At 41.7% G+C, this 24,342-nt stretch overlaps 1 protein-coding gene across 4 annotated transcripts in view; it reads right to left on the reverse strand.

Annotated features, from left to right (window-relative positions):
- Positions 1 to 24,342, reverse strand: part of TMTC1 (transmembrane O-mannosyltransferase targeting cadherins 1) — a 168,062-nt gene that overhangs the window by 30,439 nt on the left and 113,281 nt on the right. For all 4 annotated transcript variants that reach the window (XM_060694491.2, XM_060694493.2, XM_060694492.2 and 1 more), the window contains one exon: positions 17,054 to 17,197. In XM_060694491.2, the coding sequence (XP_060550474.2) occupies positions 17,054 to 17,197 (144 nt within the window). The remainder of the gene's footprint in view (positions 1 to 17,053; positions 17,198 to 24,342) is intronic.

A 24,342-nucleotide genomic window follows, 5' to 3' on the forward strand; every position in this document is an offset into this window, starting at 1 on the left:
GGGAGCCACACCCGTTCTCTCCCCAAAAACGATTCCCTGGGGGACAACGGGGGCTCAACCTGTGCCCTGCGGTCTCTACTTCTTCAATCCTCAGGATTTTGAAGCTTTCAAGCCGCTTCTAAGTAACGAAGCGGCTCTACGGGCGACGGGGCTGGCGGAGCTCCGAAAGGCACCGCCGTCGCCGAAGGCAGAGAAACCGGAAGTCGGTAGTAAAAAAATTTTGAAGCCCACCACTGATGCAAGTGTGTGTCAATCCTGAAGTTGGCTGAACTGTGGCCATTTTCTTTTTTGTAATTTCTAGGGAGGTTTCTTTTCTCACTGCTTCAGGGCTGACACAGTCTGGAGTGAAAGAGCCAGGGAATGGGGGTGGGTGGGTGGGTGTAGAGATTAGCTGGGGTATCTTTAGCCTAAATAAAATTCTTTCCCCTGGGAATCAAGTACGTCCATGCAGGTGTCTGCAGGGTGGAGACTGAGGTCATCTAGCAACTGGACTGTATGCTGATTGGACCATGTGACTGAGACTCTGGGGGGTAAGTGGCGAAGTTTTACTTTTAATTGGGGGGGTGGGAAACCGGTGCCAACTTAGAGCTGGTTTTCCACCAGGAATATGCCAATTTGATATGTACTAATAAAATGTTAAAAGGGACGCGGTGGCTCAATGGCTAAGATGCTGAGCTTGTCAATTGAAAGGTCAGCAGTTCAGCGGTTCGAATCCCTAGTGCCGCGTAACGGGGTGAGCTCCCGTTATTTGACCCAGCTTCTGCCAACCTAGCAGTTTGAAAGCATGTAAAAAATGCAAGTAGAAAAATAGGGACCACCTTTGGTGGGAAGGTAACAGCGTTCTGTGCGCCTTTGGCTTTTAGTCATGCCGGCCACATGACCACGGAGACGTCTTCGGCTTTGAAACGGAGATGAGCACCGCCCCCTAGAGTCGGGAACGACTAGCACATATATGCAAAGGGAACTTTTACCTTTAATAAAATGTTCTTTGAGGAACTTGCCTGCCTCTGAGTTCTTATTGAATGGGATGTATTACTTAGAACCTTGACATTGTGATAGGCACAGTAATTTCATAAATAAGTGAAATTAAAAATAAAATAAATTCTTTCCACGAATGGATGCTAAATCTGTGACAAGAAGACACTGGGAACTAATAAAGTAAGTTTTTCATGGGTAATGACAGGCTAACATCTGGGACCCTGGTAGAACAGGATAATTGAAAGCAGTAAGTCATGAGCATTTTGCACATCAAGACCATTTTGAGATAATTTCACTATTGTTTATTTCATATGTTAACAACAGCCAGATGATAGGCTTCACTTTATACTTACAACTTTCTTTTTTAGAAATATACAATTAAGCACCTATAATGTAAAACAACTAGCAGAGCAACAACTGCAGAATATTTATTTTATAGGGTTTTTTTTCCCTAGGTGGGTACCATGCAATCTTAATAAACCCCAATCAATAAAGTAGATTGTGTACTTCACTGTGTACGTCTTAAGCAAAGATACTGTGATGTTAACACAGAAAGAAACCACAACTCGTTACAGATGTGCTTCGAATTGAATCCCTGGCATTTTCAGATAGGAGAAGCAAGTGACAGTGGATAGGAACGTTGTTTTTGCCACATATCTTGAAGAACTGGTCCCAGTTACAGACGAACGAATTAAGGTTGTTTAAAGCATCTGCCTCTGTTACAGCTGTATGCTTTCCATTCGTTTTTACATAACTAAACACATTTTTAAAACCACAGTCAATAAATATGGCAAACTCAAATAATCAAATTCATGAATGCCCATAATTTCTCAAAGAACTCTGGTGGCACAGTGGTTAGAATGAAGTCTTGCAGGCTAACTCTGCCCACAGCTACGAGTTCGATCCTGATGGGACTCGAGGTTGATTCAGCCTTCCATCCTTCCATGGTCAGTAAAATGAGGACCCCAGATCGTTAGGGGCCATATGCCGACCTATAAGTCTAAGTGCTATAATTTTACCACAATCATACCTACAATACAGTTTTTGTTCTTTAAGAGCCTTGATGGTACAGTGGTCTAAGCACCCTGTTATTAACACAGCTGCCTGCAATTACTGCTGGTTCGAATCTCTCCAAGGCTCAAGGTTGACTCAGCCTTCCATCCTTTCTAAGGTAGGTGAAATGAGGACCCAGATTGTGGGGGCAATAAGCTGACTTTGTATAAAATATACAAAAGTATGAAGGCTATTGCTTAACGCATTGTAAGCCGCCCTGAGTCTCCGGAGAAGGGCGGCATATAAATCAAATTAAAAAAAAAAAAAAAAAGACACATGAAGGCATATATACCCTTATTTCGGTCTACAATGAATGACGTTTTCATTATTTTAAAAGCAAGTGGTACTCAATGAAGCTTATTATGAGATACCAGCAAGTTCAAACATCTTCACGATTCTGAATTCTGCTTAAGTCAGGCACCCTAAGAAAACAGTGGATATTAAGAAGCTAAATCATCCCTGTTTACACTTGCCAGGATCTAAAACTTTAGCAATACTGTTCTAGACATAGCTCAAGTGATTAGTTTGCCTGTACTTTACTCACCATGTTACTGAACCTAGGCTCCAACATTATGCCCTCTTACACCTATAGCAAGTTTCACGGAATTAGGCCGTTGCAAATATCTCAATTTCAATTAACATGGAACAAGATAGGGGAATGAATCCTGAAATGGCAGAGTAGAACATACCATTAAAGCAGGGGTGAAATCCAGCAGATTCTGATATTTTCTGAAATTTTAAGCAGTGGAAATTTTGAGTAGTTCAGAGAACCAGCAAAGAGGGAAGTGGGAAGGGAATGGGAATTTTGCAGTATCCTTCCCCTGGAGTGGGGTGAAAATGGAGATTTTGCAATATCCTTCCCCCAGGAGTGGGGAGGGAATGGGGATTTTGCAGTATCCTTCCCCTGGAGTGGGGTGGGAATGGAGATTTTGCAATATCCTTCCCCTGTCAGGCCCACCAAGCCACACCACTCCCACCAAGCCATGCCCACAGAACCGGTAGTAAAAAAATTTGGATTTCACCACTGCATTAAAGGTGACGCAGGACATAAGCGCCTCTCCACTTGTTTTATGATATTCAAAAATTATTTTGCATGCAAGTGTAGGAGAGCCAGCATCTGATCATATCTGATAAGAGCTGTGGTGGCACAGTGGTTAGAATGCAGTATTGCAGGCTAATTATGCTGACTGCCAACTGCCAGCAGTTCGGCAGTTCAATTGTCACCAGCTCAAGGTTGACTCAGCCTTCCATCCTTCCAAGATCAGTAAAATGAGGATCCAGATGGTTGGGGGCAATAGGCTGACTCTGTAAACCGCTTATAGGGGGCTGTTAAGCACTGTGAAGTAGTATATAAGTCTAAGTACTATTGCTATTAGCAACCAAGTTTTTCAACACTGTGCAGCCTCCTTGGTACCTGCTGAGGCAAGGGTAGGCAGGACCCATCGTTTAACCTATTTTGAATAGAGGGATAGAATGAAGATCACATGCTGTTAAAACCACATTTGGAATATTGCAACCAGTTCTGATCACCACAATATAAAAGAGATATTGAGACTCTAGAAAGAATGCAGAGAAGAGCAACAAAAATGATTAGGGGACTGGAGGCTAAAACATACGAAGAATGGTTGCAGGAATTGGGTATATCTGGTTTAATGAAAAGAAGGATTAGGGATGACACAATAGTAGTGGTCCAATATCTAAGGGGCTGCCACAAAGAAGAGGAGTCAACCTATTCTCCAAAGCACCTGAAGGCAGGACAAGAAGCAATGGATGGAAACTAATCAAGGAGAGAACCAGCCTAGAACTAAGGAGAAATTTCCCAACAGTTAGAACAATTAATCAGTGGGACAATGTGCCTCCAGAAGTTGTGGATGCTCCAACACTGGAAGTTTTTAAGAAGAAATTGGACAACCATTTGTCTGAAATGGTATAGAGTTTCCTGTCTGAGCAGAGGGTTGGACTAGAAGATCTCCAAGGTCCCTTCCAACTCTGTTATTCCTAGACCAGATGGATGAAAATGAGAAGCTACTTTAGAAGTCCACATAAAAAAAAAAATCAAAATACTGTTTCAGAGTTAGCTACACAGCCCGGAGCACAACACAACTGCTGTTGCCTCTTACTAAGAATGACTATCAAAAGCACTAAAGAGTGTTCAAAATCAGTATCTTTTCGGCTGAAGAAATGTTTCCAAACCAGTATTATTTACCCCATTTCAAACTCACTTCCAAAAGTACTGGCTGAGTGGAATGTCCTTTCATCTTCTGCACTCCTACTATATCAGGAGAACCCTTCTGCCTGGCTTCGCTATTCAAGGAGAATAGGGCTCGGCAAAGAAGGCAAAACAATTTAGGGTGGCCTACTTATCTGCCAACTCAAGGACAGGAGAAATGTCCATTAACACTGCCGAGAGGAAGAACTCAAACAGAGATAAAGACATTTGTTGCTGTTGACAGTAAACAGACATTCCTCTCACATTTGATTCCTGCCCTCTCAGTCCACCCAAAGTTGATATTTCTTGTATTAGTAGTCAGAGCACAAGAAGGAGAAGGTGATGGATAAAAATAAAACAAGGATGGGGAATCTGTGGCTCTTTAGATGCTACTGAACTGCACCCCAAACAATCTTCACCATTGGCCATGTTGACCAGATGTATGCATGTAAGAGACCAGGTTGTCCCCCTGTAATAATTTATTTTAAAATACCAACTCAGATAGTATCATTTTGACTCTACAGTCAACTTTCTGAAACTTAGTGCCTTCTGGATCGTCTAGGACAGTGATGGCTCACCTTTTTGCCATCGCGTGCCAAAAGCCGGGGGAGCGTGGGGAGGTTGCCCACATGCGTGCCCACACCCATAATTCACCCGCGCATGCGCGCATGTCCCCCCCATGCTCACCCCTGCTTTTAACACGTGATGGCATGGTGGGCCCGGTAGGCCCGTTTTTCACCCTCCCCAGGCTCCAGAGGCTTTCTAGGAGCCTGGGAGGGCGAAAACGGCCTTCCCCCACCCCTGGAGGCCCTCTAGAGGCCAGAAACAGCCCATTTCCCAACTTCCGGTGAGACCAGAAGACCCAGTCAGCTGGCCGGCACACACATGCATGCTGGAGGTGAGCTATGGCAATGCTCATATGCCCACTGATATGGCTCTGTGTGCCACCTGTGGCACCCGTGCCATAGGTTCGCCATCACGGGTCTAGGAAAAATCATCATCATCATCATCTTTTAATGACCCAATAATCCCTTCTAGGTGTTGTGGCCCATCAGCGGCCTATGCAGCTAGTAGCTGATTCCGACAGCGAGGAGGCTGGTGTGGTGCTGCACCAGCAGCCTGTGCAGCTGGCACTCGAGTCGGACAATGAGGAGGCTGGAGAAGATGTGGTGCCAGAGGCGGGGATTCAGCCAGAGCCTTCAGAACCTCCAGAAGCTTCCATGGGTGAAGAGGAAGAATAGAAGGAACCTCTTCTCGATGTATGGGTGCGCAGAGCTGCAAAAGGCAGGAGTGGCTCCTCAGGAGGAGGTCTCCTTGAGAGTAAGGCTTGGGGCTAATTGGCCACTCCCTTAGCCTATTTAAGGACGGACGACGAATGAGGCAATTTGCAGGGCACAATTTAGTTCACTCGCCTTCGTGTCTTGATCTTAGTTCTTTTATCAGTTTCCTGCAAATTGCTTCTGGGCTTTCTGCCAGTCTTAGTAAGATTACGATTATTTATTCTTCGGATTCTTGTAGGCTGTTAAGAAAGTTAATTAACAGCCTTTGTTTGAAAAAGACTGATTTAATTTAGTAAACTAAGGTTTGTACAGACTTTGTGTGTGCTGCGTTCTTTGGGGTCCGTAGCTGGGGCAGAACACTAGGCAACTGAATGGGGCTGAGTGATTACTGGCCGGATGCCCTTCCTGTCTCCAATGCGGAGTTATATTCAGCAGATATATTCTTAATGTGCCCAGAGAGCACATAGACCAGAGAGGTCTAGGAAAACCATGAAGGTGGAGAATTCTGGGACTAACATTTGCAGTGCAGATTGAGGGGTCAAGATGGTAGAAGGTCGATGGAGAGACTCTGAAAATAGTGCGGAAAAGAGCAACAAAGATGATTAGCGACTAACGTATGAGGAATGGTTGTGCAGGAATTGGGCTTGTCTAGTCTAGTAAAAAGAAGGACTAGGGATGACATGATAGCAGTGTTCCAATATTTGAGGGACTGCCACAAAGAAGAGGGAGTCAATCTATTTTCCAAAGCCCCAGAAGGCAAGACAAGAAACAATGGATGGAAATTAACCAAGGAGAGAACCAATCTAGAACAAAGGAGAAATTTCCTAACAGTGAGAACAATTAACCAGTGGAATGGCTTGCCTTCAGAAGTTGTGGGTGCTCCATCACTGGAGGTTTTAAAGAAGAGATTGGCCAATCATTTGTCTGGAATGGTTATAGGGTTTCCTGCTTGAGCAGGGGGTTGGACTAGAACACCTCCAAGGTCCCTTCCAACTCTGTTATTCTGATGGCTGTTCTAGGGTTCTCCAGGATACCATGCCTCTATTATGCAGACCTTATCAATACTCACATTAATACTGTCTCTAAATTTGCTTTGTAAAAAAAATAATCAGTGATGATATTTGACTTGGAATTTGAAGCTCCCCGAGAAGACTGAAATATTAATAGCTGAGGGAGAGATGGACCTCAACTGTAACAACTACAGATGGTTCGGCTAATGAAAAGCTTCCCTAGAAACACCAATTAAGGTAATATTTCCCCTCTGGGAACTTTGTGCTTTGAAATAAAGTCACTTATTAGCAGTTTCCATCTCTTTCATTTTCATATTATAAAACTGAAACACGGGAACAAGGTATTTCAAAAATAGAGAGAGAGGGACTCCTTTTGTCTAATTTTGATGAAGACTGGACAACCTAAAACTACGCCGCCTACGGTCTGACCTAAGTGTAGTATACAAAATTATCTGCTACAACATCCTACCTGTCAATGACTACTTCAGCTTCAACCGCAATAATATACGAGCACACAATAGATACAAACTCAAGGTAAACTGCTCTAAACTCAAATGCAGAAAATACGACTTCAGCAACAGAGTGGTCAATGCCTGGAATGCACTACCTGATTCTGTGGTTACATCCTCAAACACCTATAACTTTAACCTTAAACTGTCTACTGTTGACCTCACCCCATTCCTAAGAGGTCTGTAAGGGGCGTGCATAAGAGCACCAGCGTGCCTACCATCCCTGTCCTATTGTCCCCATATATTCGTACCCATTTCATGTATTCATAATCGTGTTTATACTTATTCCTGTTATCTCGAACATGAATGACAAACTAACTAACTAACTAACTAACTAACTAACTAAATAAATAAATAAATAAATAAATAAAAAGATGGGGAAAAAGCAGTACAATTAAATTCAGTACTAAAAGGGTCAAGGAAATGGAGGTGGGAAATGATACCATAACATACATTCTTGACTTACAATCATTCATATAGCAAGGAGTCAAAGTTACAACGTCATTGAAAAAAATGACTTATGACCATTTTTCAGACTTATGACCGATATAACGTCCTCAGGGTCACATGATTTACATTTGAATGTTTGGTCACTGACTCATATTTATGATGGTTGCAGTGTCCCAGGGTCATGTGATCAATTTTTGCGACCTTCTGACAAGCAAAGTCAATGGGGAAGCCAGATTCACTTAACAACCGGGTTACTAATTTAACAACTGCAGTGATTCACTTAACAAATGTGCCAAAAAAAAGTCGTAAAATGGAGCAAACTCCATTAACAAATTTCTCACTTAGCAACATAAATTTTGGGCTCAATTGTGGTCATAAGTTAAGGACTACCTGTAGTCACATTTATGACTGTAGCCGCATCCCTACAGTCACAAGATCAAAATTCAAACCCTTGGCATGTATTTACAACAATGGTTGCAGCATTCCAGGCCAGGGTCATACGATTTTCTCTATCGGCCTCTGACAAGCCAAGTCAATGGGGGAAGTGGGTACATTGAATGACTGAATGATTCACTTAGCAACTGCCATGGTTTACTTAAACAACTGTGGCAAAAAAAAGTTGTAAAATTGGGCGTGATTCACTTAACAACTGCCTTGCTTAACAGTAGAGATTCTGTGTTTGTAAATTAAGGACTAGATTTACACACAGATTTGCGCACAGATTTACAACTGTGTTTGTAAATGAAGGATTAGATGTATATGTGGCCATTTTAAACAGTTTGTGATGAAAGAGCACAAGGATCTCAACTCACATAGTTTTATACTAGAAGACTTGTAGTGTTTAAATCAATTATTCAATGAAGGCTGGACTATTAGGTAAAGGGCCCAACTGTTCAGAGGACTCCCAAATTCAATATGAGATTCAAGAAAATAGTTTCTATCTTGTTTTATGACACCTTAAAAAACCTCCCAGACTTATAATACAACTTTTGTTATTCTTCCTCTGGATTGCTTTTCTTGTAAATAGTCTCATCCACAGAACAGCAAAATCAATGAAACTTTGTCAACTAATTCCTAAAGTGGCTTTAGTCTTTTCACAAATTATATATTTTGAGTGTGATTACAGAACATATATCTGTGGGCATCAAACTTGAAGAGACCCCCCCCCTTTTTTTTCTTACATTCATTCCTAAAAAGGCAAATCACAGATACCATCTCTCACCATTTAAACCAGGGAATGACAATGGCTGCATGTTTGAACCTTGAACAATTCAAAGGATTTTTCCAAAGTTATAGAAGAGAATATAAACTTGGCGTGTATCAGTTAAAAATGGCAGAATTCCAAAATGCAAGCACATCTGAAAAGTTGACTTTTAAAGAGGGCATACTCAAAACTCCTGGCTGAAAGCTACGGTAGGAAATCTGTATTTATTTTATGTTTTGGCTCCGCATGGAATTGGAGGTGCTGTGGCAGCATAGCAAAACAAGGGATTTGGAAGGTAATATTTGTGGCTTTTGTCAATTTCAACAAATGTGCTCCCAGCAAATATTGGACTACTATGCAACTGGAAAATGTCTTTCTGCATACAGGAAGGGGAAAAAAAACAGTTCTGCTTTGGAGACAAAAATGCCAACACTTTAATTAATATAAAAGAGACGTAACCATAAATCCCCATGTTTTCTCCTGCTTTGCTCAGCAGCAAAAGGTCAGCTAATTTATGAATTTACAGAATGTTTGAACTTCTTCCGAATACAAGATTTTAGTACCTATTTTTTAGAACCTAAAAATCTGCTGAAACAATCAGGATCTAGGAAAGCTAAAGGAAATGCTAGTATCAGTTAAAACGTAAAAAAAAAATCAATTCAGCAACAGCAATAAATACTTTCATTATGCACAGCATCAATTATCCCCTTTTTCTGTTAGGGTTTGTTTTTTTTTAAAAAAATAATCAGAGAACAGTGTGCAGATTTTGTCAAGATAAACAAAATGATTAAAGCATTTTGTAGGTGACAGCTTGAATTTTATATGCGACTTGATCCAAGGACAGAAATAATATTTTGGCCCTAATCCAGATAGGCCCCAGTTCAGTGTTAAGACGGGAAGAAATGGCATTGATCATATGTAATCAACTTCTTTGGTTAAAAATGAAGACAGTTCCAGTAAAAAACGATCAATGTATTGATTGGAAGATAGATTGAGAAAAAGAAGGTTCTCAACCTGTATGTTTCAGGGCATAATAGGGATCGAAAGGGTGCTATGTTTTCTTTCCTCATCCAGAGCAGCTGTGAGGAAAAAATATACAGGTTGGATTGGGCGGGGAAGGGGGGTAGACTAGAAGACCTCCAAGATCCCTTTCAAATCTAAAGTCAATGAAAGAAATGGGTAGGGCCAAGCTACAGCTTTTTCTTATGCTCAGAATGGGGCGTGTGCGGGTGTCAGGAAAGGGCAAATAACAGAAACAAGTGTTGTGTTTTAAGCCTCACTCCTTTTGTGCAATCATAGAAAATGGACTAGGCTTCTATTAGCATGTCACTTCACCATCTTGCCTTTTTTTTTTTTTTGGACAGACATACAGGTAGTATACCTGAAAGAGCCAGGTTATGCTTAATAAATTCACCAAAGGAAGAAAAAAAAATCTGGTAATACAGCATTTGGCAAACTAAGCATAAGTGTGCTGCCATATTGTTCTGCTTCTTTGTATAGATCAAGCTGAAGGAAAAGCAAAAATAAAGACAATGGGCATTTATTTGCCCCTTCAAGTGCAGTATATATGCTACTGAGCTTTAGACAGCTGTTTCTTCTAATATCCAATCTCTGCTATTTTTGTATTTCTCATTTGCTCTTAGAAAAATTTTGCAAAAATCCACCATAGGTCTAGGTTTAGCCTCCTAAGAAACTAGGAGCCAGAATTGAGTTCAAAAAGTATGACGAGTTTATTTCATGCTGCCTATTTTACTAGTGGTGGGTTTCAAATTTTTTTACTACCGGTTCTGTGGGTGTGGCATGGCTTGGTGGGCGTGGCTTGGTGGGCATGGCAGGGGAAGGATACTGTAAAATCTCCATTCTCTCCCTACTCCAGGGGAAGGTTACTGCAAAATCCCCATTTCCTCCCGATCAGCTGGGACTCGGGAGGCAGAGAATAGATCGGGGTGGGGCCAGTCAGAGGTGGTATTTACCGGTTCTCCGAATGACTCAAAATTTCCGCTACCAGTTCTCCAGAACTGGTCAGAACCTGCTGAAACCCACCTCTGTATGTTACCTATCTAATCGTGGTTAGAATGCAGTACTGCAGGCTGCCAGCTGCTGGCAGTTTGACTCTCACCAGGCTCAAGATTGACTCAGCCTTCCATCCTTCTGAGGTGGGTAAAATGAGGACCCAGATTGTTGGGGGCAATAGGCTGACACTGTAAATCATTTAGAGAGGGCTATAAAGCACTATGAAGCAGTATATAAGTCTAAACGCTACTACTATTCAAAAGAGTCTGATCTACTAACAGTCAAGGCAAATTGGAGTTAGGTAAGAGTCAATTTACTGGGGTTGGTCTTAGGTCTCTTGTGGGAACATAGCAACTCCAAAATGATGGCACAATTGGCCCCACCTTTGGGCTCAGACTGGTCATCTACAAGACCCCTGTTTTTTATGCAGCACAATAATATTTTGCACCGGCTCTATATCTCACTGCCCCATTTTTATTTTTATAGAGAGATTGGGGGGGGAGGGGGGGGACACACAAGAAAGTTATGACACGTTATTTCAAAACTGAAAACAAAACAAAATATTCATTACATGGCTCCTATCAAAATGTGATATCAAGTGAAACCCATAAATAGTCTCTCTGGCTAAAATAGAAAGCTAGAAGAATTGTTGTTGGATTTTTGCTTTGCTTGTCAAAAGAATATAGGCAGGCAGAAATATCTTATTCTGTGGGCTCAAAAACAAATTTAATGACAGTGAATAACTTTCTCTGGAATCATTTTTCATTATGAAAGATTATTATCTGGACGAATATGAAAAATTTAATCAAAAAGCACAGACCAGCTCAGTCCTAAAATTTCAAGTTGTCTAAACTCAATAGCAGTATTTCCTAAACTTTTTCCTTCATTACCTAGCCCAAACCACTCATCATTAAGTCTTATCAAACTGCAAGGACCGGTTATAAGGTCCATCCTTCAGCCCCTTAGTAACCTGAATGGTCACTGAACAAACTGTCTTAACTTGAGGATTACCTCAGTGATGGGTTTCAAAAATTTTTACTACCAGTTCTGTGGGTGTGGCATGGCTTGGTGGGCGTGCCAGTGAAGGATACTGTAAAATCTCCATTCCCACCCCACTCCAGGGAAAGGTTACTACAAAATCCCCATTTCCTCCCGATCAGCTGGAACTTGGGAGGCAGAGAATAGATGGGGGTGGGGCCAGTCAGAATTTTTACTACCGGTTCTCCAAACTGCTCAAAATTTCCACTACCGGTTCTCCAGAATTGGTCAGAACCTGCTGAAACCCACCTCTGCGCTCAACCATCCTTATAGAGCAGGGGTGTCAAACTTGCGGCATCACATTGTCGTCACATGACGTATCACAACTTCCCCTTTGCTAAACCAGGGTGGGTGTGGCCAGTGCATGAAGCATCCGGCTATTGTGGCCCCGCCCTCTGAGCCTATCTCATCGGAGGAAGAAAGCTCCGAACATGAGGGAGAGGAGTCAGCCAGGCCTCCCTCTCCAGACCCCTCCCCTCTGGCACTGCCTCAGGTGCCGGGTGAGGGAGAGGAGATTAGCCAGGAGCCAGGTGTCTCTGATGAGAGCGAAGAAGGAGAGCCGTCGTTCCTGGATGCACGCCAACGAAGGCGTGATAAACGGTTGCAGCAGTTAAGGAGGCGTGCTAGGGATTAGAACTGAGTCACTGGACCACACCCCAGAGACTATATAAGAGAGGGTGGTGGCTGGTAAAAGTCCGTGACGAACAAAAACTAACTCTGGCTAGTCACTTGAACAACGTCTGAAGCTGCCGAAGGGATATTGTTTTGCTGGACTATTTGCAATGCGTATGTAATTTTATGTTATCTGTTGCAGTAAAGCTCTTGGCAGACGGTGCTTATATTGTTGCCAAGTTTGAGATAACGACCTGTGTGCGTGCCAAGTACTTTCTTAACCCTCGGCTAGCTGTGTTTGTGTGTGTGTGTAGACGGGGACAGATCACTGGCCCGCAGGCCCCACGTTTGACACCCCTGTCATAGAGTTACAGCATTGAGGGCAAAATGAGAAAAGATACCCCCTCACTCACATATGCAGTGTGCCGAGCTCTTAGAAAAATAGGTAATGTTTATATAGAAATATGTGCCCTAGTTTCTTCAATATTTTTGTTTATTCTTCTATACATTGGATAAATGCATCATTCTGCATTTAGTTTTTCCTTCATTTTTCAGTTCACTGCTACCTTTTTAAATTTGAAAGGTGATGGAAAAGTATCTGGTCATCAGGTAATTCAGTATTGCTTTGAAAATAGTGTAAATTGTAAAGTCGGAACCTGCTGAAACCCACCTCTGGATTAACTGTATTATAAAAGCAATATTACTGAATTATCTATGTCTTTTCAATAAATTACCATTGGTAAATTTATTGATTTTTGTTTAATTAAGAATATTTTGGGAGATTTTTCAATATATTTTAGTACACATAGAAATCTACAGAAATCCATTTAAATGCCCCTTTTGTGGTTGTTAATGGATTTATGAGTCATTACCCAAAAAGAAAAACTGCTTTTACCCAATTTGGGGTAATTTTATCCGCGTTTGGGAAGCAATGCTCTATAGCAACAGCCACATTTGGGACACCCACAAAAATGCAACCATAGCTAGATGTGCTGCATCTATGCTTTGATCATCCTTTCACTTGGTTCATCATTCATAGGCTAGACTAAATAAATAGCATCATAAACATGTGCATTGTAAATGGACTAGAAGACTCTTTCTATTTGAACGCGACCCTCACTTATTTGTGAAACAAAATGTTCTTCTGAGAAGTGCAAAAGACACAAACTAATTTGTGTCCATGTAGTTCAAATCTGAAGCTACTTGCAAGCTGGGAGGAGGAGAGCAAGGGAAATGGAGTACAACTGTATTCATAAAATGTAAATGAAATCACATTCAGTTTTTGTTCTGGGTCTACCAATTATTTTTACAATGCAGCCCTTAAAAGCTAGAAACAGCGCTTTGCATAGAAGAAGTTGGGTATATTACATTACATTTATCTATGAAGATTCTCTGTCATCAGATATGTTTATGGTGATATACTACCAATGCCTAATTTAAATCTCATTACGTTCTATGGAATTTCTCCCTAAGTACTATAAGTGTATAGGATTGCAGCCTAGTTTTCTATTAAATCGGGTGTCAAACTGGCGGCCTGCGGGCCAGATGTATCATGTGCAGGCCACGCCTACCGCAGCTCTGCGAATGGGAAAAATGTCTCAAAATGTCACCTGACAGCAACGTGACGTGGCAAGTTTGACACCTGTGTATTAGATGGTCTTACTATAGTACCTGAACATAGATATTTCTACTGTATATCAAAATCTACCTGCTTTCTATCTTATAACTGAAAATTGAAGGAGTTTTCTGGGTAAAAGTAAACAAGGAACAGGGAAAGATTTTGATAGTAAATGTTATATGTGTATGCCAGTAGGACATAAAATTGTATACTTGTCATTTTGCAAACTGTTAAGCAAATTACCTCAGAATTTTCTTGATGCTTTTGTGTTAACCATCTGTATTATGATTTGCAAAAGCAGGGTTTTTTTTTAATACTGCAGCTTGGTGATAAAGTGGATTCTTAATTTATTTTTAATTTTATTAATTAAAAATATATTTGATTATAATTAGATATGTCTTGTAGCAACCCATCGCAAATATACATGTTCACAAAATAAATGCATGTGAAACTGAAAAAAAAAAGATTCTCTGTCATCCAGATCATGGTTTTCCCAAAGATACTCTTGTCAAAAGGCAATTGGACTTTGTTTTTCCTTGAAGACATTTCGCTTCTCATCCAAGAAGCTTCTTCAGTTTTGGCTGAATGATGGAGGATGGAAGGATTTAGATTCCTTGCAGTTATCTGGTCATTAGCACTCTTTCTGAGAGTCGTTGAAGAACTTGGAGTTTTATCTGTGTTTCAATGACTCTCAGAAAGAATGCTAACGACCAGATGACTGCAGGGAATATAAATCTTTCCATCATCCAGCATTCAGCCAGAACTGAAGAAGCTTCTTGAATGAGAAGCAAAATGTCTTCAAAGAAAAACAAGGTCCAGTTGCCTTTTCACAAAAGCATCTTTGGGATATTACATTACATTATGATTGTAATCTGTCTATATACCACTAAAGCACTCATTGTTATGATCTTTAACTGGTACATCATAGGGCAACAATTTTTGAACTAAGGTAACTCAAATGGGCTAACTTATAGAATGTATCCAAAATCCAAGAACCATGACTCAACAAAATTTGGGGAAAATGTGGCTGCTTCAGTATTACTGATTGCAGTTATGCTGCTGCTATGGTCATGTGATCTTCATTTTCAATGTTCCATGACAGTTTCCCAGCTAGTCTCATAATCCCTTCCTCTGTCTCCCACCCAGCAGTGGCCACTTATCTGTGGGAAGGGAAGGGGAGGGGAGGGGAGGGGAGGGGAGGAGAATGGAGAATGGAGAGGAGGGGAGAGGAGAGGAGAGGAGATTTCCGATGTTCCTGGACAGATTCCCACAAGGAAACTCACTGGGGAAGCCAGCAGGAAATGAAAAGTCTCTCACGCTCTTACTGCTTTTTGGCTAATCTGTGGCCATTCTGATTTTCTGTTTAAGTAATTAAATATCTTTGAAATGATGACACAACTGCCAAGGGTTCTCCAGTTATTATATTGTCTGGAAACTTGAAATATTTATTATGTTAACATTTCTTTTCAGATTACGGCCATGCAATAAATTAAGGTGCCATATGTATCTACCCAAGACCTGCATTTTTAAAAGTCTACCTGGTATTGCCTTTAGATCAATTTTTCTATTATTGTTTAGAGTGGCTTGAACCATATTATGTTTTCTGCCTTCAAAAGGTAGCAGCTATTATTGGATAAGCAGTACGATTCTAATTGGATTTCTGAATATTTATTGAATTTCGCCTCAAATTTTGTAGGCAAGTATACAAAACAATTGATGGGCATGATTAATAGCAGCTGATATTGGAGTTTAGATGATACAGCTCTATTACATGAACCTTGTATTAAAGACTATATATCAAGGATGATTTATTACTTAGAAAAAACAGAACATCGTGCCTTCAATATCAAAGAGTAGATAGATAATGGATAGCTGCACAAAACTGCTGTTATTTAGCATAATATAGCTGTTTCATGGGAAACAACACCATCAGATACAGACAAACAGACAGACAGACAGACAGATGCAGGTAGTCCTTGACATAGGATCTAATTTTATGACCTTTTTTGCCATGGTCATTAAGTGAATCATTGCAGTTGTTAAGTGAATCATTGTGGTCCTTAAGTGAATCTGGCTTTCACCATTGATTTTACTAGTTAGAAGCTGTCTGGAAAGTTCACAAATGTTAGAAGAAAGTTCAAGCTACAGTTTATCATAACTGAAACAAGCTTTAGCGTGCCTTCCATTCTGTCTCTCATTCTTCTTGGTGTGGCAACAAGGAGGTTTCCCTTTCCCTTTAATTCTTGATTAACCACAGTTGAGCATGACAGCTAAGCCTTAGATGGAGATTGACAGTGTTAATCCTTAACAATGGTTTATTGTTAAGTCTCATAATCCGTAAGGTAGGTTGACTTGTTTCAATCAAATAATGAGCTGCAGTTCCTACCCATCACAATGGAAAATAGTTTACTGCAATGCCCCAAACATCTAATTGGTTGTGTTCACACCAAGCCATACACATAAGACTAAGTCAAAAACCCAAGCAAGGAACTCTGAAATAATAGAAGGGACCAAGGAAAGACCTAGTTTCTGCATCACAAAAGCTAAAGAGTTGTCCAGTTAGATCTCTGATGGATTGGTTCTCTCTTTCTCTTTCACACTTTCTCTCTCAGAGCTGGTGTAACATAGAGATTAAATGCTGGGTGAGGGTTCCAGTATATCCTTACCCTTGAAAACCATTTAGGTGACTTTGGTCAGTCATTCTCTCTCTACTGTAAACTGGGAAGTTGAAAAACTTTCGGAATTGGACCAGTGTGATGGATTATATACACTGTATATGAATGCATGCATGTACAAAAACACACATGCTAGTTTGATATACTAGTGAAAGGCACCTGGATACAAACCAGGAGACTGGGACTTCTAGTCCCACCTTAGGCATGTAGCCAGCTGCGAGACTTGGGGTCTCTTTCAGTCCTAGGAAAAAGGCAAGGGCAAACCACTTCTGAAATCTTGCCAGAGAAACTGCAGAGGCTTGTCTAGGCAGTCACCAGATTGCCTTGAAAGCAGCAAAATTAGATATACCAGAGCTATCCCTCAACTGTAATTGTATAATGCTTGAAGGAGCCCAGAAACCTACTTGAGAAGATTTCCAAGATTGAAGAGGACTCTGTTGTGCTGTGGGTTCAGCTGGAGAGCTTTACTGTAGTATTCCTTTGCTTGTGCCATGTCTTTGGTCAACGTCCCAAGGTTGTTGAGGGCACTTGCATGACGTGGATATAACCTGAAGAAAGAAAGAAAGAAAGAAAGAAAGAAAGAAAGAAAGAAGAAAGAAAGAAAGAAAGAAAGAAAGAAAGAAAGAAAGAAAGAAAGAAGACAGCAGGAAGGAAAGAAGGAAGGAAGGAAGGAAGGAAGGAAGGAAGGAAGGAAGGAAGGAAGGAAGGAAGGAAGACAGACAGAAAAACAGAAAGACAGACAGACAGACAGACAGACAGACAGACAGACAGACAGAAAGAAAGAAAGAAAGAAAGAAAGAAAGAAAGAAAGAAAGAAGGCAGACAGCAGGAAGGAAGGAAGGAAGGAAGGAAGGAAGGAAGGAAGACAGACAGAAAAACAGAAAGACAGACAGACAGACAGACAGACAGACAGAAAGAAAGAAAGAAAGAAAGAAAGAAAGAAAGAAATCAGATTATCTTACTGAATATAAAAACATTTAAACCATTTCATGTTTATTGCTTCTTATAAGACCTGAAGACTTTGCTATGGCATGGTTTAATTCTTTCACTTCTTCATGAAGGGACTTGGGACCACTAGGAAGCAGCAACAGGCCTCTATTTGAAGGCCTTCAACAATCAGTGGGGCTGACCATTGGCCTCGTGGTTACAAATACACACCCACAAAATGCTACCTTCCTTTGGAAGTGTGGCAGGGAGAATTCTGTACTAGGGCAGCAGAACAGGCAAATGTTCAGCCCCCTTTGCACGGCTCATAAAATTATCTGCTACCTGTCAATTATAAAAAATTATCCTACCTGTCAATGATTACTTCAGCTTCAACCACAACAATACACGAGCACACAATAGATACAAACTTAAAGTGAACAGCTCCAAACTCGATTGCAGAAAATACAACGTCAGCAACAGTGGTCAATGTCTGGAATGCACTACCTGACTCTGTGGTTTCATCCCAAAACCCACAAAATTTTAACCTAAGACTGCCCACTGTTGACCTCACCCCATTCCTAAGAGGTCTGTAAGGGGCATGCATAAGTGCACCTATGTGCCTACCATCCCTGTCCTAATGTTCCCTTTATTTATATTCATTTTATGTATTCAATTCATGCTTATACTTATATATATTATCTAATACGTACTCGACAAATAAATGAAATAAGTAAAACTGTACCCCCAAATCTAGGAGGGAAAGCATCTGAAACCCAAAGGGGAAAGGAGCCAAGAGGAAAAGATTAGGGATCTACTCCCCATCCTGACCCACTTCTCCTTTGACTGCCGTTTCCCAGGGGGAAGTGCCAAGCATTCTTCCTGTCCCATGTCACCTTTTTACTTATGAATGTTGAAAGTGACCTTACATGCCAATCCAAGTGCAGAGTACAGTCTTTGTTCCAGTAAACAATCTCAGCGTTTAAACAGAGATTTTAAAAAGTTTGTTTGCATTTAATCATATGGGGGTATTTTTGTTTGGATTTTTAATAAAATACAGCCATCCAGTTTGGAGTCTTTCTTACGAAGCCCATGCTTAGGCTCAAACACACACACATATATATGTCATTGGAAATGGCAACCATCTGCAAGCAATCTCTCTCCTGCTATGCATCTCATTAACCACCAAGTCCTCGCTTCACCTAATCAAGCGCCAACTACTGCATTATTTATGAAAGAAAACTGAATTTCATTAAACTCTCACTAGGACTGCCAGATTCTACTTCTTTTAAAAAAAATGATCAATGTTCCCATCTTTCCAAAATTCTAGGCATTTTTACAAAGAGTAGCCTTTCCTTCATAATTATACAAAAAACCTGAAACAGCTCGATTCAAATTGCCAAAAAGGGGAGGGGATAAGGGAGGGAGAGAGAGAGAAGGGGAGGAAGGGAAAGAGAGAGATGGAGGGAGACAGCGAGAGGGAGATGGAGGGAGAGATGGAAGGACGGTGGGAGGGAGGGAGAGAGGGAGGGATAGAGGGAGGGAGGGAGGGAGGGGGAGAGAGATGGAAAGTGAGAGGGGGAGGGAGGGAGGGTGGGAGGGAGGGAGAGAGGGAGAGGGAGGAGGGAACGGAAGTAATACTTTATATTCAAACTGCCAAAAGGGGACGGGGACAAGGGGGAGAGAGAGAAGGGGAGGGAGAGAGAGAGAGAGGGAGAGAGGGAGGGGGAGAGGGGGGGAGATGGAGGGAGAGAGAGAGAGATGGAGGAAGAGAGAAATGGAAGGATGGTGGGAGGGAGAGAGAGAGATGGAGAGAGAGATAGAGAGAGAGGGAGAGAGAGAGAGAGAAAGAGAGGGAGGGAGAGAGATGGAAAGAGAGAGGGAGAGAGATGGAGGGAGGGAGAGGGAGAGAGATGGAGGGAGGGAGACAGAGAGAGATGGAGGGAGGGAGAGAGATGGAGGGAGGGGGAGAGATATGGAAAGAGAGAGCGAGAGGAGGAGGGAGAGAGGGAGAGGGAGAGAGAGTGGGGAATGGAAGTAATACTTTACATTAAGTTTGACTTTGATTTTTGTTCAAAAAGAAGCTGGATTTTTTCTGGAGATCAAATAAATTATTCAGAGGGCTCCTTCAACAGTGCCTCTTCAGTAGTCATTTAGGTAGCTCGGCTTTGAAAAATTACTGCCTCCCCTTCTATTCCCCAGAAATATTATTAGATTATCCCAATTGCTAGTAAGTCTATAACAAAGTCTTCAGGAAGTGGTAACACCTGTCTGATCTTGGAAACTAAGCAGAGTCAGGCATGGTTAACTTCTTGGGTGGAAGATACCCTGTGAAACTCAGAGCTATAATTAAAGAAAGCAACGAAAAGCTATAGTTAGTTACATTGCTGCCAACAAAACTGGTAGGAGCCACCTTGCTTGGAAAAAGTCTTCAACTATTACATAATAAAATCAGAATTTTTAAAAAGAATTCAAAAAGATTAATTATAGCTTCAATACAAAAAGTAGAAGGAAGAAATGGATTTCAAGATAAATTTAACCAATCTTTTCTTTTGGGACACTTACATTTTTATAAATATTCTTTAAACCTCACTGGTTGTCCCAGTTATTTGAGGGAGACCAAGACAATTCAATAATCAACTAAAAACACATGAGAAAAAATAGAAGTGAGAATTTGTTACCTGAGGCTACACTCTTGTCTCTCAGTAAGAATGTCAGCATACAAGGAAACATTTCATAACATGAAATGGCTGTGCAATTGGCAAAGTCAAGGCCAATGGGAATTAAAGTCCAGATTCTACGCTGAGACCAAAGTCCAAGAGAGACATTTACAAGGGCATCAGTTTTAGAGGCTGTTTAGGCCAACAGGTTTTGAAGGTGTTCTCTGAAACTGGTATAAATCAGCAGTGCAGAAATTAAATTAAATCAAATTGAATGAAAGAATAAGCTGGGGTAGAAAGCTCTACCAGGTGCTAACAATTCAGGTAGAAAATTGAGTCTTTGGAGAAAGGCGGCATACAAGTTGTACAAATAAATAAATAAATAAAATTGCAAATGGAGAAGGTCCCGTCCTGCCACAGAAGGAATTTACAGACACTGCTGTCCTTCTGCACCCACACAGGTGCCAACCAATGGAACAGCTTGGCTTGTGGGAAGTTGTGGGAGCTTCATCACTGGAGGCTTTCAAGAAGAGATCGGACTGCCATTTGTCAGAAATGGTGTAGGACCGTGATGGCAAACCTATGGCATTCATGCCACAGGTGGCACACAGAGCCATATCAGTGGGCACACGAGCGTTGCCCTAGCTCAGCTCCAGCGCAACTGATTTTCGGGCCTTCCGGACCCACCGGAAGTCTGGAAACAGGCTGTTTCCGGCCTCCAGAGGGCCTCCGGAGGGGTGGGGAAGTCCCATTTTTCACTCTCCCCGGGCTCCAGAGGCTTTCTAGGAGCCTGGGGAGGGTGAAAACGACCTTCCCCATCCCCTGAAGGCCCTCTGGAGGCTGGAAATGGCCGTTTTGCTGACTTCCGGTGGGACCTACTGGGCCCACCATACCATTGCGTGCCGAAAGTGAGGGGAGTACGGGGGGGGGGTCGCATGCCCGGGGGGGCACATTGAATTATGGGTGGGGGCACATGTGCGTGGGACCCCCCCTGCTTTTGGCACACGACGGCAAAAAGGTTAGCCATCACTGGTGTAGGGTCTCCTGCTTGGGCAGGGGGGTTAGACTAGATGACCTACAAGGTTCCTTCCAACTCTGTTAATCTAATCTTAATCTAATCTAATCATCTGCCATCCCTCTCAATCCCCATGAAATAAATGTTCTTGTAGAGGGCTGCACAACAAGATCATTTAGCCTTTAGCCTCAGTATGAGAGAAACAAAGAGAGATCATAGCATTAGTTCAGAGTTTGCCTGTTCCCAACAGATGGCTTATATGCTGCTGTTTCAACTAGAAAAAAAGGAGGTAACATTTTCACCTCTTTATATTTTGGGCCCTATCTTTCTAGCTAACAAATGCATCAGACAATGCATTTTCTCTTGGCCTGTTAATGTTCCACTACAAGCAATACAATTTATTTTTTTAAAATAAATAAATAAATAGCAAGAGAATTCTAGGACTTAGCTATGGTGATCAGTGGCTGCTCCATGTTCCCAGACTTGGACCACGAAGGACAGGACTAGAGGTGGTATTCAGTCAGTTTGTACCGGTTCGGGCGAACTGGTAGTGGCGACTGCAGATGGGATGCCCCCCCCACGCCCCAGTGTAATGCCGTCCTGTTTACCCACATTTTTGAGGCTGGGCGCATGCGCCGAAGGCACGACCACGACAAAGCGAATGCGCGGGAAGCCGGGTGCATGTGCGGAAGGCGAGCAAGCGGGCGTGCGAAGCGAGCGTGCATCTGTGCGGCAAATCGGTGGTAAGAATATGTGAAACCCATCGCTGGAGAGGACCACGATTTTAATAGCAATGGCACAGACTTATACACCGCTTCATAGTGCTTTACAGCCCTCTCTAAGCGGTTTACAGGAATCAGCATATTGCCCCCAACAATTTGGGTCCTCATTTTATCGACCTTGGAAGGATGGAAGGCTGAGTCACGGCTTAACATCTCTCACTTTGCCAAAAAAAAAGAGCTACATTTATAGTGTCCACTCTGTGTGGAAAGTTGGAGTCCTATTGGACCAGGTTACCTTATGCTGAATGAGAATTCTCAGCCTCTGAGGAGCATTGCAGTTCTATGAACATCTTCAGTGTTTCTTCAATCTTGGCAGCTTGAAGATGTGTGGACAATCAACTCTGAGAATTTGTCAGCCGGCTACATGCTGGCTAGGGAATTCTAGGAGTTGAAGTCCACACATCTTCAAGCTGCCAAGGTTGAGAAACTCTGATCTAGAATCTTCCTAGACAGAGGGAAATAACCAAAACATCTGTGAAAAGAAAGACAGCCTATCACTTGATACTAAAAATAAAAAAGGATACTATCTCAGCTGAGTTTCATATAAAGACACACACTGCCAAAAGAGACCAGCATTTTTTCTGGCTTTCCATCACATTGTTCTCCCTCCCCCATGTATATGTCAATGATATTTTTTTTTAAAAAAATACTATACTCTCAAGAGAAAGATGCTCAGAGATTATTTTACAAAAGGATTGCCACTGGAAGAGAAAGTCAAGAACAAGAAAACCAGTTTGCGTTCTGTTAAAAGCATGTGTTTTCCCCCCCTCCTGTTTAATGTTGCAAATATCAGGAGAGAGAGATGTGAACAATGTATAGCCGGAGTGCAATTTAATGAAATTTCAATGGAATCCGCTGCATGTTTTACATACAAATAAATTCATAAGCAATCATACGGAAACTTGATTTCCCACCATAGTAGCTGCCTGGGTATTACTTTAAAATACGAGGAGGCAAGAGTGCATGAAATGCTGTGTTCTGTAATAACTCTAACTAAACTCATCATTTTCCTTTCTGAGCCCTGTCATGGGGCCAGTCAGAAAGAAAAAAGATTTTCTCCTATTCATTCCACAATCAATACCGTACAGTAGTCCTATATCCTATCACATGGTTTCTTAATCTTGGCAGCTTGAAGATCTGTGGATTTCAACTCCCAGAATTCCCTCGGGGGAATTTAACAGATTAACAGAATTGGAAGGAATCTTGCAAGTCTAGTCCAACTCCCTGCCCAAGCAGGAGATCATATATCTGCCTCTACCTGGGATCGAACTCACAACCTCCTGATTGTGAGGCAAGAGCTCCACCTCTAGGCCACAGCAGCTGGGTTCTGAGAGTTGAAGTCCACACATCTTCAAGTTGCCAAGGTTAAGAAAAAACTTGTCCTATCAAATCAGCAAAATACAAACACTTCTGCAGAAATGAGACAAGGTGAAGGCCCATTTCAATGTATATCCATTTATGGGATATATGGTCAAAAAGATCGTTTAAAATGACTGGACATTTGCAAGAGGGAGAAAATGGGGATCTTGTGCTGATCAAGAACCAAGACAAGGAAGAAATCCAAATGAATACAAGCTGAGTTTCGGTAGGTAATCTAATTATTAGGTACAGATGATGCAGTTTGATTGTGTTCGGAAATTGCAACTCTGATTCGCTCCCAGCTGAAAGATTCTTAAATGAGTATGGTTGAAGGCTATGTGCAAAAATCAGATGTTGCCCTATAGTGTTTTTTATTATTTAACTAAGTAGAACACATAGTGAGTGCAATGGCATTTTCACATCAAGCAAAATTATGTATTGTATTTTTCGGAGTATAAGACGCACCTTTTCTCCCCTAAAAGAGGGTGAAAATTTGGGTGCGTCTTATACACCAAATGTAGCCCTGCCCAGCCTCTGAAACGGAGGTGAAAAAAAAGCAAGGCACAGAGCTCACAACCAAGGAACCTGTTGCTAAAGTTCACCTCTGGGAACAGCTGATTGGGGGTATTCCGGGAGGCCAATCCACCCGCCAATCAGCTTTTTTCTTATTTTCCTCCCCAAAAACTAAGGTGCGTGTTATACTCCGGTGCGTCTTATAGTCCAAAAAATACGATAAGTATATTATGTCAGGTTTACCCAACATATCAAGCCATAGTTTGTAGAATATAGAACAGACTAGAGCTGGAAGGGACCTTGGAGGTCTTCTAGTCCAGCCCCCTGCTCAAGCAGGAGAACCTATACTATTTCAGATAAGTGACTGTCTAGCCTCTTAAAAACCTCCAGTGATGGAGCGCCCATGATTTCTGAAGGCAAGCTGTTCCGCTGGTAAATAG

Source organism: Pantherophis guttatus, chromosome 7 (assembly GCF_059756535.1).
Source record: "Pantherophis guttatus breed Tessera chromosome 7, ASM5975653v1, whole genome shotgun sequence".
NCBI classification, from domain to species: Eukaryota; Metazoa; Chordata; class Lepidosauria; order Squamata; family Colubridae; genus Pantherophis; species Pantherophis guttatus.